The sequence below is a fragment of the Hemiscyllium ocellatum genome, chromosome 46 (assembly GCF_020745735.1).
Source record: "Hemiscyllium ocellatum isolate sHemOce1 chromosome 46, sHemOce1.pat.X.cur, whole genome shotgun sequence".
In the NCBI taxonomy this organism is placed as follows: domain Eukaryota; kingdom Metazoa; phylum Chordata; class Chondrichthyes; order Orectolobiformes; family Hemiscylliidae; genus Hemiscyllium; species Hemiscyllium ocellatum.
The window spans coordinates 2,619,405-2,636,417 of record NC_083446.1 but is presented as its reverse complement, the minus strand read 5'-3'; the positions used below and the strand labels follow the sequence as shown (position 1 = coordinate 2,636,417).

General features: G+C 56.8%; 1 protein-coding gene across 1 annotated transcript in view; it reads right to left on the bottom strand.

Moving 5' to 3' along the window:
- men1 (multiple endocrine neoplasia I) overlaps window positions 1–17,013 on the bottom strand; it is a 31,670-nt gene that overhangs the window by 3,584 nt on the left and 11,073 nt on the right. Inside the window, exons 4-8 of the mRNA XM_060855387.1 lie at window positions 7,976–8,104; window positions 7,093–7,133; window positions 4,857–4,944; window positions 2,946–3,082; window positions 1,457–1,598 (exon numbers count right to left, since the gene is read on the bottom strand). Of these exons, the coding sequence (XP_060711370.1) occupies window positions 1,457–1,598; window positions 2,946–3,082; window positions 4,857–4,944; window positions 7,093–7,133; window positions 7,976–8,104 (537 nt within the window). The remainder of the gene's footprint in view (window positions 1–1,456; window positions 1,599–2,945; window positions 3,083–4,856; window positions 4,945–7,092; window positions 7,134–7,975; window positions 8,105–17,013) is intronic.

Sequence of the window (17,013 nt, the reverse complement as noted above, 5' to 3'; positions counted from 1 at the left end):
TCCTCACTGTCTGCTCCCCAGCCAATCATCCACAGACATACCCATCATCACCCCAGCCACATTCTCCCCACCACTGAGTCATAGGGGACCTAGCACTGATCCCTGTGGTAACACCACTGGACACCAGCCTCCGGTCACACAGTCTGCTCCAGCACCCCCCCCTCTGCCTCCTGCCACTAAACCAGCTGGCCAAACTTATCCCGGACTCCATGTGCTTAACCTTCTTTATCAGTCTCCCACGTGGGGCCTTATCAAAGGCTTTGCTAATATCCACATAAACAACATCAGCTCCCCCCCCCCCCATTCTCATCCACAAACCAGGTCACCTCAGGGCCATAGTCAAACAGCTCAGAAACAGACCCTTCGGCCCAACCAGCCTGTGCCGACCCTAACCCCAAACTAAACTAGTCCCAGCTGCCTGCTCCTGGCCCATCTCCCTCCAACCCTTTCCTATCCAGGTCCTTATCCAAATGTACCCCCACCCACCACTCCCTCAGGAAGTTCACTCCACACACAGACCACCCTCTGGGTAAAAGATTTGCCCCTCAGGTCTTTTTTAAATCTCTCCCCTCTCACCTTAAAAACGTGTCTTGTAATCCCCCACCCTGGGGAACAGACACCTCCCATTAACCCTATCCAGGCCCCTCATGGTTTTATAAACCTTCGAGGAGAAAGTGAGGACTGCAGATGTTGGAGATCAGAGCTGAAAATGTGTTGCTGGAAAAGCGCAGCAGGTCAGGCAGCATCCAAGGAGCAGGAGAATCCTTGGGAAGAAGGGCTTATGCCCGAAACGTCGAATCTCCTGTTCATTTTATAAACCTCTCAACCTCCTGCACTCCAGCAAGAAATCTCCCAGCCTCTCCCTGTAACTCAACCCTTCCATACCTGACAGCGTGCTGGTAAATCTCTCCTGAACCCCCCCCCTCCAGCTTGGTCACCCTCCCTGGAAAGTTCAAGACCTAACCTCTCTCTGACAATGTCCCTGATCAGAGCTTGTCGCTCTATGTGGAGACTTAATGCTCCCCTTCGAAAAGGTCAGCAGCAGCTCTCCTCCCGGTGATGTGAGACTCGGTAATTCCCTGCATTTATGTTTCCCGCCTTCCTGGAGAATGGGAACCATGTCGGGCTGTCCTCCGATAGTTACCCAGTGGCCACAAGGGAATATCCTCAAACTATCATCAGCTGTTCTGAAAAACCCATGAGGTTGACACACCACCTCCATGTGGGAGGGAAATCGGCCGAGCTGAGAAGGCTGGTCTTCACGTAACTCCAGACCCACAGCAATGGGCTTGTGTCCTGGCAGCCCTGAGATTTCTGTGGGCTTTTGCTCACAGCTCCAGGGAGAGTGATGCTGGCCAACAGCTGCTGACCTGAGCAGGAAAGGCACGACAGATCGGTCAGGTCATGGCAAAACACGCACAGGGAAACGCTGCACAGCACGATTCTGCAGGTATACCTCAGCAGCACTCTCGCCATCCCCTCGGTCCTCCGAGCTTTCAGCCATGCTGGCCATCTCCTTGATGAGATTGGGAATGATGTCGTTCGCTATGTCAAAGAACTCCTTGTAAATTTCCTCATCCTCCCTGCAATAATTATAACTGAGAAAGGGAGGGAGACACAGACAACAGAGAGGAAATGAAGGGAACAGCGTTAGAAACCTGGCTGAGACAGACCGGGTATTGTCCGAGAGTCAGTGCTGAGGGAGCCCCGCATTGTCTGAGGGTCAGCGCTGAGGGAGCGCCACACTGTCCGAGGGTCAGCGCTGAAGGAGTGCCGCACTATCCGAAGGTCAGCGCTGAGGGAGCGCGGCACTGTCCAAGGGTCAGCGCTGAAAAAGACCACACTGTACCCGAGGGTCAGCGCTGAGGGAGCGGCCACACTGTCAGAGGGTCAGCGCTGAGGGAGAGCCCGCACTGTCCTAGGGTCAGCGCTGAGGGAGCGCCCGCACTGCCCAGGGTCAGTGCTGAGGGAGCGCCCGCACTGTCGGAGGATCTGTGCTGAGGGAGCGCCGCACTGTCGGAGTGTCAGCGCTTACAGAGCATCCACACTGTCCGAGGGTCAGCGCTGAGGGAGCACCACACTGTCGGAGGGTCAGTGCTGAGGGGGTGGGCACTATCGGATGGTCAGCACTGTGGGAGTGGGCACTGTCGGAGGGTCAGTGCTGAGGGAGTGAGCACTGTCGAAGGGTCAGTGCCGAGGGAGTGGGCCCTGTCGGAGGGTCAGTGCTGAGGGAGCGGGCACTGTCGGAGGGTCAGTGCTGAGGGAGCGGACACTGTCAGATGGCCAGTGCTGAGGGAGTGGGTACTGTCAGAGGGTCAGCGCTGAAGGATCGAGCACTGTCGGAGCGTGAGTGATGAGGGAGTGGGCACTGTCGGAGGGTCAGTGCTGAGGTAGCGGGCACTGTCCGAGGATCAGCGCTGAGGGAGTGCCGCATGTCTGAGGGTCAGCGCTGAGGGAGTGCCCACACTGTCCGAGGGTCAGTGCTGAGGGAGCGGGCAATGTCAGAGGGTCAGCGCTGTGGGAGTGGGCACTGTCCGAGGGTCAGCGCGGAGGGAGTGAGCACTGTCGGAGTGGACGCTGTCGGAGTGTCAGTGCTGAGGGAGCGGGCACTGTTGGAGTGTCAGTGCTGAGTGAGCGGGCACTGTTGGAGGATCAGTGCTGAGAGAGTGGGCACTGTCGGAGGGTCAGTGCTGAGGGAGTGGGCACTGTCGGAGGGTCAGTGCTGAGGGAGCGGGCACTGTCGGAGGGTCAGTGCTGAGGGAGCGATCGCTGTGGGAGGTGCTGCCCTTCTGATGAGACATCAAACCAAGATCGCGCCTGCCCTTTCGGGGTGGGGGTGGGGGGGGGAGGTGATGATGGTAAAACATGCTGTGGTGACTATTAGCAGAAAAGCAGGTGGAGGAGAGCTCCTCTGTACCGAAGAGGACAGGCAGCGATGGACTCACTCCTGGATGACTGTGGCTGCATCGCCCCAGGAGGCTAGAGCATCCTTCACATTCTTGTTGCGACAGAAGTAGCTGGCCAAGTAGACGTAGGGGTAGACGTGCTCGTTATTGTAATGCTGCTTTGCTGAGGAAATGGCCTGTGTAACAAGAAACAAGATGAGGAAACGAAACCAAACAAACAAAGAACTGGAGGTTTACAGGTACAGTGAGAAGTAACCAGTGTAGAGGGAGCTTTACTCTCTGTCCAACCTGGTGCTGTACCTATCATAGAACAACAAATGCCCTTCTGCAGAGCAGGGACAGTGCAACTCAGTTCCCATCGGTGGATTGGTAAATCACTGGGTGAACATCCTGGAATTCCCTCCCTCATCGTCTCCTGTTCCTTTTTTCTCATTTCACACCACGAGAGGAGGTGGGACTTATACAGTCATAGGGATGTACAGATGGACCCTTCGGTCCACCCTGTCCGTGCCGACCAAATATCCCAACCCAATCTAGTCCCACCTGCCAGCACCCGGCCCATATCCCTCCAAACCCTTCCTATTCATATACCCATCCGAATGCCTCTTAAATGTTGTCATTGTACCAGCCTCCACCACTTCCTCTGGCAGCTCATTCCATACACGTACCACCCTCTGTGTGAAAACGTTGCCCCTCAGGTCTCTTTTATATCTTTCCCCATTCACCCTAAATCTATGCCCCTCTAGTTCTGGACTCCCCCACCCCAGGGAAAAGACTTTGCCTATTTATCCTATCCATGCCCCTCAATTTTGTAAACCTCTATAAGGTCACCCCTCAGCCTCTGACGCTCCAGGGAAAACAGCCCCAGCCTCTCCCTGTAGCTCAGATCCTCCAACCTTGGCAACATCCTTGTAAATCTTTTCTGAACCCTTCCAAGTTTCACAACATCTTTCCGATAGGAAGGAGACCAGAATTGCACACAATATTCCAACAGTGGCCTAACCAATGTCCTGTACAGCCGCAACATGACCTCCCAACTCCTGTACTCAATACTCTGACCAATAAAGGAAAGTATACCAAATGCCTTCTTCACTATCCTATCTACCTGCGACTCCACTTTCAAGGAGCTATGAACCTGCACTCCAAGGTCTCTTTGTTCAGCAACACCCCTTAGGACCTTACCATTAAGTGTATAAGATTTGCTTTCCCAAAATGCAGCACCTCACATTTATCTGAATTAAACTCTATCTGCCGCTTCTCAGCCCATTGGCCCATCTGGTCCAGATCCTGTTGTAATCTGAGGTAACCCTCTTCGCTGTCCACTCCACCTCCAATGTTGGTGTCATCTGCAAACTTACTAACTGTACCTCACATCCAAATCATTTATGTAAATGACAAAAAGTAGAGGACCCAGCACCGATCCTTGTGGCACTCCACTGGTCACAGGCCTCCAGTCTGAAAAACAACGCTCCACCACCACCCTCTGTCTTCTACCTTTGAGCCAGTTCTGTATCCAAACCTCAGGTCCTCTTGGTCCAGGGGGAGGGATTCTACCACTGCACCACAAGAGGGCCCTGAATGGGTAGTCCGGATTTGTGGGATTTTTTCATTAAACTAATTTTCTCAGCGATCTGTTCAGAGATATTATTAAATACCTCTGGAGCAGGTGGGAGGTGAACCGGAGTCCTCCCGAGCGAAGGTGAGGAAATTACCGGGGGCCCCATTTATCCTTTTCTTCCTTTCACTTATTTCTTTTTATGGAGCCAAATAACGGCCCTTGTTTTAACGCATTGTGGGTCTACCCACAGCACCTGGACTGCAGCGGTTCAAGAAGGCAGTTAGCCCCCACCGTCTCAAGGGGGGAGCAACTAGGGACGGGGGCAGTGAATCCTGGGCCCAGCCGATGAGGCCTGCATTCTACAAAGGAGTAAGAAAAGGGGAGCTGTGTACCTCGTGGTAAAGTGTCAATGGATCCGGTCTGTTCGGCATCGGTTCCAACTCCTCCAAGTCTGCGAGGTTCCCCAGTGCCATTGGGTATCTACCGCAGAGAGAGAGAAAAAAGAAGCACTCAGAAATCGCCGTCCCCCTCGCAATCGGCCCTCACACAGTAGAATCACCGCTGCATTGACGGGGGAGGGGGGGGGGAATGGGCTGACTCCTGCTCCTGTTTCTTATTGGTAGGTTCACACGATCCGCAGGACCACCCCAGGATTTCACAAAGCCCTCTCCCCGTCCGTGAAGCGAACGCAGCTACACGTTTACCCCCAGACTTCCACAGAAAGCGCTCTTTGCTGACTCCGTCCACCACATTCAACCCGAGTCTCACAGAGCATTGAGTGGGACGGAGATAGGCCAGCCAGGGTTCCTACATCACAGCCCCGATCTCACTGAATGGGGGCTGAATGGTCTCCTCCAGGTCCTACAATCGGCCCATCAAGTCCACACCAACCCTCCAGAGGGCATCCCACCCACACCAATCCCCTTACCCTATCCCTGTAACCCTGCATTCCACATGGTTAATACACTGAGTCGATTGGCCATGGGGAATTGTCCCATAGTGTCCAGGGATGTGCAGGTTAGGGTGGATTGGCCATGGGAAATTGTCCCATAGTGCCCAGGGATGTGCAGGTTACAACGGATTGGCCGTGGGAAATTGTCCCATAGTGCCCAGGCATGTGCAGGTTAGGGTGGATCGGCCATGGGGAATTGTCCCATAGTGCCCAGGGAGGTGCAGGTTAGGGTTGATTGGCCGTGGGAAATTGTCCCATAGCGCTCAGGGATGTGCAGGTTAGGGTGGATTGGCCATGGGAAATTGTCCCATAGTGACCGGGGATGTACAGGTTAGGGTGGATTGGCCATGGGAAATTGTCCCATAGTGCCCGGGGATGTGCAGGTTAGGGTGGATTGGCCGTGGGAAATTGTCCCATAGTGCCCAGGGATGTGCAGGTTAGAACGGATTGGCCGTGGGAAATTGTCCCATAGTGCCCAGGGATGTGCAGGTTAGGGTGGATTGGCCATGAGAAATTGTCCCATAGTGCCCAGGGATGTGCAGGTTAGGATGGATTGGCCATGGGAAATTGTCCCATAGTGACCGGGGATGTACAGGTTAGGGTGGATTGGCCATGGGAAATTGTCCCATAGTGCCCAGGGATGTACAGGTTAGGGTTGATTGGCCATGGGGAATTGTCCCATAGTGCCCAGGGATGTGCAGGTTAGGGTGGATTGGCCATGGGAAATTGTCCCATAGTGTGCAGGCTAGGTTGGTTAGTCATGGGAAATTCAGGGTTATGGGGATGGGGGGAGGGGGTTGGGTTTGGGTGGGATGCTCTTTGGAGATTTGGAGTGGATTCAATGGGCCAAAAGGCCTGCTTCCACACTGTCGGTAGTCTATGTAAGTAGCTATGGGCCAAGTGCTGGAAAATGGGATTAGTGCAGATAGCTCAGGGTGGATCCTTCCTGCTGTGTGACTGTGATTTGCCACATCTCTGTTCGCTACCTTAACTGATCGATATCTCTTAAGAAGCTCACGTCCTCTCAACATTAACATCTTTTGCCTCAGCCTATCCCCAGCACTAACCCCCGGGGCACTGCACTGGTGACATCCTGCCAACCTGCAATAGCCCTATTGCTGTGGATCCACAGAGAATCTTCTATCCACACCTCTACACTGTTAACTTTCACTTCCCGCAATAACAATTGGGAAAAACCTTCCGGATGTCCGAGTACGACACATCCCACCCTGAGCCATAGCATAATTCAAAGAATTCCCATAACCTGATTAAACGGGATTTCCCTTTCACTAAACCATGTAGACTCAGCCTGATTAGCTCGAATGCATTGAAGGACCCTGCTGTAACCTCTTTAATAATACCTTCTAACCTTTTCCCTCCGACAGATGTTAACCGGGCCTGTGGACTCCCGCTTTCTGTCTCCCTTCTGGAGGTGTCTCTTAAAGGGAGAAACTTTCATTTCACTCAGCGGGACAGCTCGTTTAACCTCTGCTCTGAAAGGGAAAGGTCCCCTCTATGTTCCCCAGCAGCTCAGCGCACAGGGAGTATTTCTCAAAGAGCTTATGAAGGACAGGGGCACGTCTCTCTCGCTATATTCTGTCTGCATTTACTGTGCTGCCCCCGTTGGAGTCAGTGGGGGGAGCCGAGGGGTGATCCGGAGGCACGGTAACACTCACTTGCTCAGGTGCCCAAGGTCGTACAACAGCCACAGGAGGTGCTGAAAGAGGAAGAGAAGCAACAGAATTAGCCCTGGGAATCGTCCATTCAGGAACCCCTCTCTGAACCCACCCGCCTCCAATCTGCTCCTTAGTGAGACCCTCAACATGCGAGGGGAACGTGTGACCCGCTCTCCCCACCCCGGAAGAGATCAAGAAGAATCATGTTGATACATACTGGGGGGGGTATATTCTTTATGCATTCATGGGATGAGGCTGGGCCCAGCATTTATTGCCCATCCCTAATTACCCAGAGGGCAGCCCAGAGTCAGCCACATTGATATGGGTCTGGAGTCACGTGTAGGCCCAGACCAGGTAAGGATGGCAGCTTCCTTCCCTAGAGGACATCAGTGAACCTGAATAAACACACAAGGGACAGAGGAATAGGAGCTTATTTTTGGGGGGAGGGGATGGAACTGGGAAGAGATGCATGAACGTTTGAACATTCTTTATCCCACGCAACTCTCAACAGGCAAATAAACTCAATTATCTTTGACTGAGTTCGGGGTCGCCCTTGTCTGATCTCCTGGTCCCGAGGGGGGGGTGGGTCCAAACTTGCTTGGTATCGCTCCGGAGGGATGTTTCAAATTGCATTTGAAGTTTCGTTCAGATACACGCTGCCACCCGCAGGTACACACGCTGCTTGGGTCCTGGTGCTGCCCGCACCCCTCCCCAATAATTGCCCCTTCCTAAGTCAAACCGGGCAGTGAGCCGTTCTCCAGCTGATCGGCTGCAGGGGGGCATCGGGAACCAGAGCTGGGTGGGCAGCCGATGGGTCTGAGACTTCCCACACCAACACGTTCTCTCCTCCTCCCCCCTACCCTGCCCCACGCGAGCCTCTGACCTGTTGCAGCTGCAGCAGTTCCACGCTGTCCGTGTGGTGGTCGATCGATGGGTTAATGGCGCACACCATGAGCGCCACCTCCATCTTGCGGTCACACTTCAGGTAGGAGCCCTTCAGGTACAGCCAGCTCTGCGCCGAAACAGACAACACCGCCGGGTTAACCAGGGAAAGGGCGAGCTACAGACCGGAGCGACCGGCGAAACAGGCCTGCCTCGCGCACACGAGGGACAGCAGCGGGAGACCACTCGGCCCCTTCAGCCTCAACGTGACTGTGATTGATAGTCACACAGCACGGAAACGCACTCTTCGGTCCATCATTCCAACCCTAACCCCAAACTAAACCAGTCCCACCCACCTGCTCCTAGCCCATATCCCTCAAAATCTTTCCTCTTCACAGAGAGTCAGAGAGCACAGAGACAGGCCCTTCAGCCCCAAACTGGTCCAAAATATCCATCCGTTCTAACCCCATTTCCCTGCACTTGGGCCCATCTCCTTCGAATCCTTTCCTACCTGTACTTATCCAGACTGTTTTTAAACATTAACTATGCTCGTACCCACCACTTCCTCTGGAATTTCACTCCACACATGAACTATCCTCTGTGTAAAAAAAATTGCCCCTCGTAATTTAAATCTCTCTGCTCTCACCTTAAAAACAGGCCCCCCCAGTCTTGATCACAACTTTCAACATCACTGAGCTGCCTGTCCTCCAGCTCCCTCCATCCCCTCAGACACCAAGGATCTGTCTAATCCAAGGGAATGCCATTGGGAATTCCAAAGATTCCCAACGACACACCCCGCTCCCAGCTCACTCCTAAATACACCCAAAGGAACTAGAGTAGGCCATTCAGCCCTTCCAGCCTATTCCATTGGATCATGGCAGATCTGATCCAAACACCAGCTCTCCATTCTCCACCCCCCAGAATCCATCACTCCTTTAACAATCTAGAATCGACAACCTCTACTTTCTGCACATTTACACATTCGGCAACCACTGCCTTTTGAGGAAGGGAATTCTAAAGACTCTCACTGCTCACGGTTAAAAAAGGGATCAGCCTCTCACCCATAGAAAGTAGTCCCTCCTCCCCTGACCCGTTCTAGATTCCCCTGACCAACAGGAACAATGCCAGACCGTCAAAACTTCTGTCTCAATGCAACTGCCCCACCTCATTCTAAATGCCAGAGACACACACACATAGATACATGTGCCAACAGATACACATAAACACACACACGCACACGCAGACAGATACGCGCACACATGCACGTGCAGACAGATACACGTACACATGCATGTGCAGACGTACGCGTACACACGCATGTGCAGACAGATACGCGTACACATGCACGTGCAGATACGCGCGCACACACGTGCAGACAGATACGCGCACACACGCATGTGCAGACAGATAAGCGCACACACGCATGTGCAGACAGATAAGCGCACACACGCATGTGCAGACAGATACGCGCGCACACGCATGTGCAGAGATACGCGCGCACACGCATGTGCAGAGATACGCGCGCACACGCATGTGCAGACAGATCCGCGCACACACGAACGTGCAGACAGATCCGCGCGTGCACACGCATGTGCAGACAGATATGCGCGTACATGCACGTGCAGACAGATACACGTGCGCACGTACCTGCAGACAGATACGCGCGCACACGTGCAGACAGATACACGCGCACACGCACCTGCAGACAGATACGCGCGCACACGCACCTGCAGCCATACAGGCGCACACGCACCTGCAGACAGATACACGCGCACACGCACCTGCAGACAAATACGCGCGCACACGCACCTGCAGACTGATACGCGCACACGCACCTGCAGACTGATACGCGCACACGCACCTGCAGACTGATACGCGCACACGCACCTGCAGACTGATACGCGCACACGCACCTGCAGACTGATACGCGCACACACGCACCTGCAGACTGATACGCGCACACGCACCTGCAGACTGATACGCGCACACGCACCTGCAGACTGATACGCGCACACGCGCACCTGCAGACAGATACGCGCACACACGCACCTGCAGACAAATACGCGCGCACACGCACCTGCAGACTGATACGCGCACACGCACCTGCAGACTGATACGCGCACACGCACCTGCAGACTGATACGCGCACACGCGCACCTGCAGACAGATACGCGCACACACGCACTGCAGACTGATATGCGCACGCACCTGCAGACAGATACGCGCGCACACATGTGCAGACAGATACACGCGCACACGCACCTGCAGACTGATACGCGCACACACGCACCTGCAGACTGATACGCGCACACATGCACGTGCAGACAGATACACGCGCACACGCACCTGCAGACTGATACGCGCACACACGCACCTGCAGACTGATACGCGCACACACGCACCTGCAGACTGATACGCGCACACACGCACCTGCAGACAGATACGCGCACACACGCACCTGCAGACTGATACGCGCACACACGCACCTGCAGACTGATACGCGCACACACGCACCTGCAGACTGATACGCGCGCACACGCACCTGCAGACTGATACACGCACACACACACCTGCAGACTGATACGCGCACACACGCACCTGCAGACTGATACGCGCACACACGCACCTGCAGACAGATACGCGCACACGCGCACCTGCAGACAGATACGCGCACACGCGCACCTGCAGACTGATACGCGCGCGCACGCACCTGCAGACTGATACGCGCACACACGCACCTGCAGACTGATACGCGCACACACACACCTGCAGACAGATACGCGCGCACACGCACCTGCAGACTGATACGCGCACACACGCACCTGCAGACTGATACGCGCACACACACACCTGCAGACTGATACGCGCACACACACCTGCAGACAGATACGCGCACACACGCACCTGCAGACAGATACGCGCACACACGCACCTGCAGACTGATACACGCGCACACGCACCTGCAGACTGATACGCGCACACACGCACCTGCAGACAGATACGCGCGCACACGCACCTGCAGACTGATACGCGCACACACACACCTGCAGACAGATACGCGCACACACGCACCTGCAGACTGATACGCGCACACACACACCTGCAGACAGATACGCGCACACACGCACCTGCAGACAGATACGCGCACACACGCACCTGCAGACTGATACACGCGCACACGCACCTGCAGACTGATACGCGCACACACGCACCTGCAGACTGACACGCGCGCGCACGCACCTGCAGACAGATATGCGCACACGCGCACCTGCAGACTGATACGCGCACACGCGCACCTGCAGACTGATACGCGCACACGCGCACCTGCAGACTGATACGCGCACACACGAACCTGCAGACAGATACGCGCGCACACACACCTGCAGACAGATACGCGCACACACGCACCTGCAGACAGATACGTGCACACACGCACCTGCAGACAGATACGCGCACACACGCACCTGCAGACTGATACGCGCACACGCGCACCTGCAGACTGATACGCGCACACACGCACCTGCAGACTGATACGCGCGCACACGCACCTGCAGACTGATACGAGCGCACACGCACCTGCAGACTGATACGCGCACACGCGCACCTGCAGACTGATACGCGCACACACGCACCTGCAGACTGATACGCGCACACGCGCACCTGCAGACTGATACGCGCACACACACACCTGCAGACAGATACGCGCACACACGCACCTGCAGACTGATACGCGCACACACGCACCTGCAGACAGATACGCGCACACACGCACCTGCAGACAGATACGCGCACACACGCACCTGCAGACAGATACGCGCGCACACGCACCTGCAGACTGATACGCGCGCACACGCACCTGCAGACTGATACGCACGCACACGCACCTGCAGACTGATACGCGCACACACGCACCTGCAGACAGATACGCACACACGCACCTGCAGACAGATACGCGCGCACACGCACCTGCAGACAGATACGCGCGCACACGCACCTGCACTGATACGCGCACACGCACCTGCAGACAGATACGCGCGCACACGCACCTGCAGACTGATACGCGCACACTCGCACCTGCAGCCATATGCGTACACACGTGCGCCGACAGACGCGTACACACGCGCACACACACATGCAGAAAGAGATGTGTAGACACATGTGCAGAGACACATACACACGTGCAAACAGATACCGCACACACACACACACGCAAGCAGATACGCGCGCACACATGTGCAGACGGATACGCGTACACACACGCACCTGCAGACAGATACGCGCACACACGCACCTGCAGACAGATACGCGCACACACGCACCTGCAGACAGATACGCACACACACGCACCTGCAGACAGATACGCGCAAACACGCACCTGCAGACTGATACGCGCACACACGCACCTGCAGACAGATACGCGCACACACGCACCTGCAGACAGATACGCGCACGCACACACCTGCAGACAGATACGCGCACGCACGCACCTGCAGACAGATACGCGCACGCACGCACCTGCAGACAGATACGCGCGCGCACGCACCTGCAGACAGATACGCGCGCGCACGCACCTGCAGACTGATACGCGCGCACACGCACCTGCAGACTGATACGCGCACACACGCACCTGCAGACTGATACGCGCGCGCACGCACCTGCAGACAGATACGCGCGCGCACGCACCTGCAGACAGATACGCGCGCGCACGCACCTGCAGACAGATACGCGCACACACGCACCTGCAGACAGATACGCGCACACACGCACCTGCAGACTGATACACGCGCGCACGCACCTGCAGACAGATACGCGCACACGCGCACCTGCAGACAGATACGCGCACACACACACCTGCAGACAGATACGCGCGCACACGCACCTGCAGACTGATACGCGCACACACGCACCTGCAGACTGATACGCGCACACACGCACCTGCAGACAGATACGCGCACACACACCTGCAGACAGATACGCGCACACACGCACCTGCAGACTGATACGCGCACACACGCACCTGCAGACTGATACACGCGCACACGCACCTGCAGACTGATACGCGCACACACGCACCTGCAGACAGATACGCGCACACACGCACCTGCAGACTGATACGCGCACACACACACCTGCAGACAGATACGCGCACACACGCACCTGCAGACTGATACGCGCACACACACACCTGCAGACAGATACGCGCACACACGCACCTGCAGACAGATACGCGCACACACGCACCTGCAGACAGATACGCGCACACACGCACCTGCAGACTGATACACGCGCACACGCACCTGCAGACTGATACGCGCACACACGCACCTGCAGACTGACACGCGCGCGCACGCACCTGCAGACAGATATGCGCACACGCGCACCTGCAGACTGATACGCGCACACGCGCACCTGCAGACTGATACGCGCACACGCGCACCTGCAGACTGATACGCGCACACACGAACCTGCAGACAGATACGCGCGCACACACACCTGCAGACAGATACGCGCACACACGCACCTGCAGACAGATACGTGCACACACGCACCTGCAGACAGATACGCGCACACGCGCACCTGCAGACTGATACGCGCACATGCGCACCTGCAGACTGATACGCGCACACACGCACCTGCAGACTGATACGCGCGCACACGCACCTGCAGACTGATACGAGCGCACACGCACCTGCAGACTGATACGCGCACACGCGCACCTGCAGACTGATACGCGCACACACGCACCTGCAGATTGATACGCGCACACGCGCACCTGCAGACTGATACGCGCACACACACACCTGCAGACAGATACGCGCACACACGCACCTGCAGACTGATACGCGCACACACGCACCTGCAGACTGATACGCGCACACACGCACCAGCAGACTGATACGCGCACACACGCACCTGCAGACTGATACGCGCACACACGCACCTGCAGACAGATACGCGCACACACGCACCTGCAGACAGATACGCGCACACACGCACCTGCAGACAGATACGCGCGCACACGCACCTGCAGACTGATACGCGCGCACACGCACCTGCAGACTGATACGCACGCACACGCACCTGCAGACTGATACGCGCACACACGCACCTGCAGACAGATACGCACACACGCACCTGCAGACAGATACGCGCGCACACGCACCTGCAGACTGATACGCGCACACTCGCACCTGCAGCCATATGCGTACACACGTGCGCCGACAGACGCGTACACACGCGCACACACACATGCAGAAAGAGATGTGTAGACACATGTGCAGAGACACATACACACGTGCAAACAGATACCGCACACACACACACACGCAAGCAGATACGCGCGCACACATGTGCAGACGGATACGCGTACACACATGCACCTGCAGACAGATACGCGCACACACGCACCTGCAGACAGATACGCGCACACACGCACCTGCAGACTGATACGCGCACACACGCACCTGCAGACTGATACGCGCGCACACGCACCTGCAGACTGATACGCGCGCACACGCACCTGCTGACAGATACGCGCGCACACGCACCTGCAGACAGATACGCGCGCACACGCACCTGCAGACTGATACGCGCACACGCACCTGCAGACAGATACGCGCACACACGCACCTGCAGACTGATACGCGCACACACGCACCTGCTGACAGATACGCGCACACACGCACCTGCAGACAGATACGCGCACACACGCACCTGCAGACAGATACGCGCACACACGCACCTGCAGACTGATACGCGCACACACGCACCTGCAGACTGATACGCGCACACACGCACCTGCAGACAGATACGCGCACACACGCACCTGCAGACTGATACGCGCACACACGCACCTGCAGACTGATACGCGCGCACACGCACCTGCAGACTGATACGCGCACACACGCACCTGCAGACTGATACGCACGCACACGCACCTGCAGACTGATACGCGCACACACGCACCTGCAGACAGATACGCACACACACGCACCTGCAGACAGATACGCGCACACACGCACCTGCAGACTGATACGCGCACACACGCACCTGCAGACAGATACGCACACACGCACCTGCAGACAGATACGCGCGCACACGCACCTGCAGACAGATACGCGCGCACACGCACCTGCATTGATACGCGCACACGCACCTGCAGACAGATACGCGCGCACACGCACCTGCAGACTGATACGCGCACACTCGCACCTGCAGCCATATGCGTACACACGTGCGCCGACAGACGCGTACACACGCGCACACACACATGCAGAAAGAGATGTGTAGACACATGTGCAGAGACACATACACACGTGCAAACAGATACCGCACACACACACACACGCAAGCAGATACGCGCGCACACATGTGCAGACGGATACGCGTACACACACGCACCTGCAGACAGATACGCGCACACACGCACCTGCAGACAGATACGCGCACACACGCACCTGCAGACAGATACGCGCACACACGCACCTGCAGACAGATACGCGCACACACGCACCTGCAGACTGATACGCGCACACACGCACCTGCAGACTGATACGCGCACACACGCACCTGCAGACAGATACGCGCACACACGCACCTGCAGACTGATACGCGCACACACGCACCTGCAGACAGATACGCGCACGCACACACCTGCAGACAGATACGCGCACACACGCACCTGCAGACTGATACGCGCACACGCGCACCTGCAGACTGATACGCGCACACACGCACCTGCAGACAGATACGCGCACACACGCACCTGCAGACTGATACGCGCACACACGCACCTGCAGACTGATACGCGCACACACGCACCTGCAGACTGATACGCGCACACACGCACCTGCAGACTGATACGCGCACACACGCACCTGCAGACTGATACACGCCCACACGCACCTGCAGACTGATACGCGCACACACGCACCTGCAGACAGATACGCGCGCGCACGCACCTGCAGACTGATACGCGCGCACACGCACCTGCAGACTGATACGCGCGCACACGCACCTGCAGACTGATACGCACGCACACGCACCTGCAGACTGATACGCGCACACACGCACCTGCAGACAGATACGCACACACACGCACCTGCAGACAGATACGCGCGCACACGCACCTGCAGACTGATACGCGCACACGCACCTGCAGACAGATACGCGCACACACGCACCTGCAGACAGATACGCGCACACACGCACCTGCAGACAGATACGCGCGCACACGCACCTGCAGACAGATACGCGCGCACACGCACCTGCACTGATACGCGCACACGCACCTGCAGACAGATACGCGCGCACACGCACCTGCAGACTGATACGCGCACACACGCACCTGCAGACTGATACGCGCACACACGCACCTGCAGACTGATACGCGCACACACGCACCTGCAGACTGATACACGCCCACACGCACCTGCAGACTGATACGCGCACACACGCACCTGCAGACAGATACGCGCACACACGCACCTGCAGACAGATACGCGCACACACGCACCTGCAGACTGATACGCGCACACACGCACCTGCAGACAGATACGCGCACACACGCACCTGCAGACTGATACGCGCACACACGCACCTGCAGACTGATACGCGCGCACACGCACCTGCAGACTGATACGCGCACACACGCACCTGCAGACTGATACGCACGCACACGCACCTGCAGACTGATACGCGCACACACGCACCTGCAGACAGATACGCACACACACGCACCTGCAGACAGATACGCGCGCACATGCACCTGCAGACTGATACGCGCGCACACGCACCTGCAGACTGATACGCACGCACACGCACCTGCAGACTGATACGCGCACACACGCACCTGCAGACAGATACGCACACACGCACCTGCAGACAGATACGCGCGCACACGCACCTGCAGACAGATACGCGCGCACACGCACCTGCATTTATACGCGCACACGCACCTGCAGACAGATACGCGCGCACACGCACCTGCAGACTGATACGCGCACACACGCACCTGCAGCCATATGCGTACACACGTGC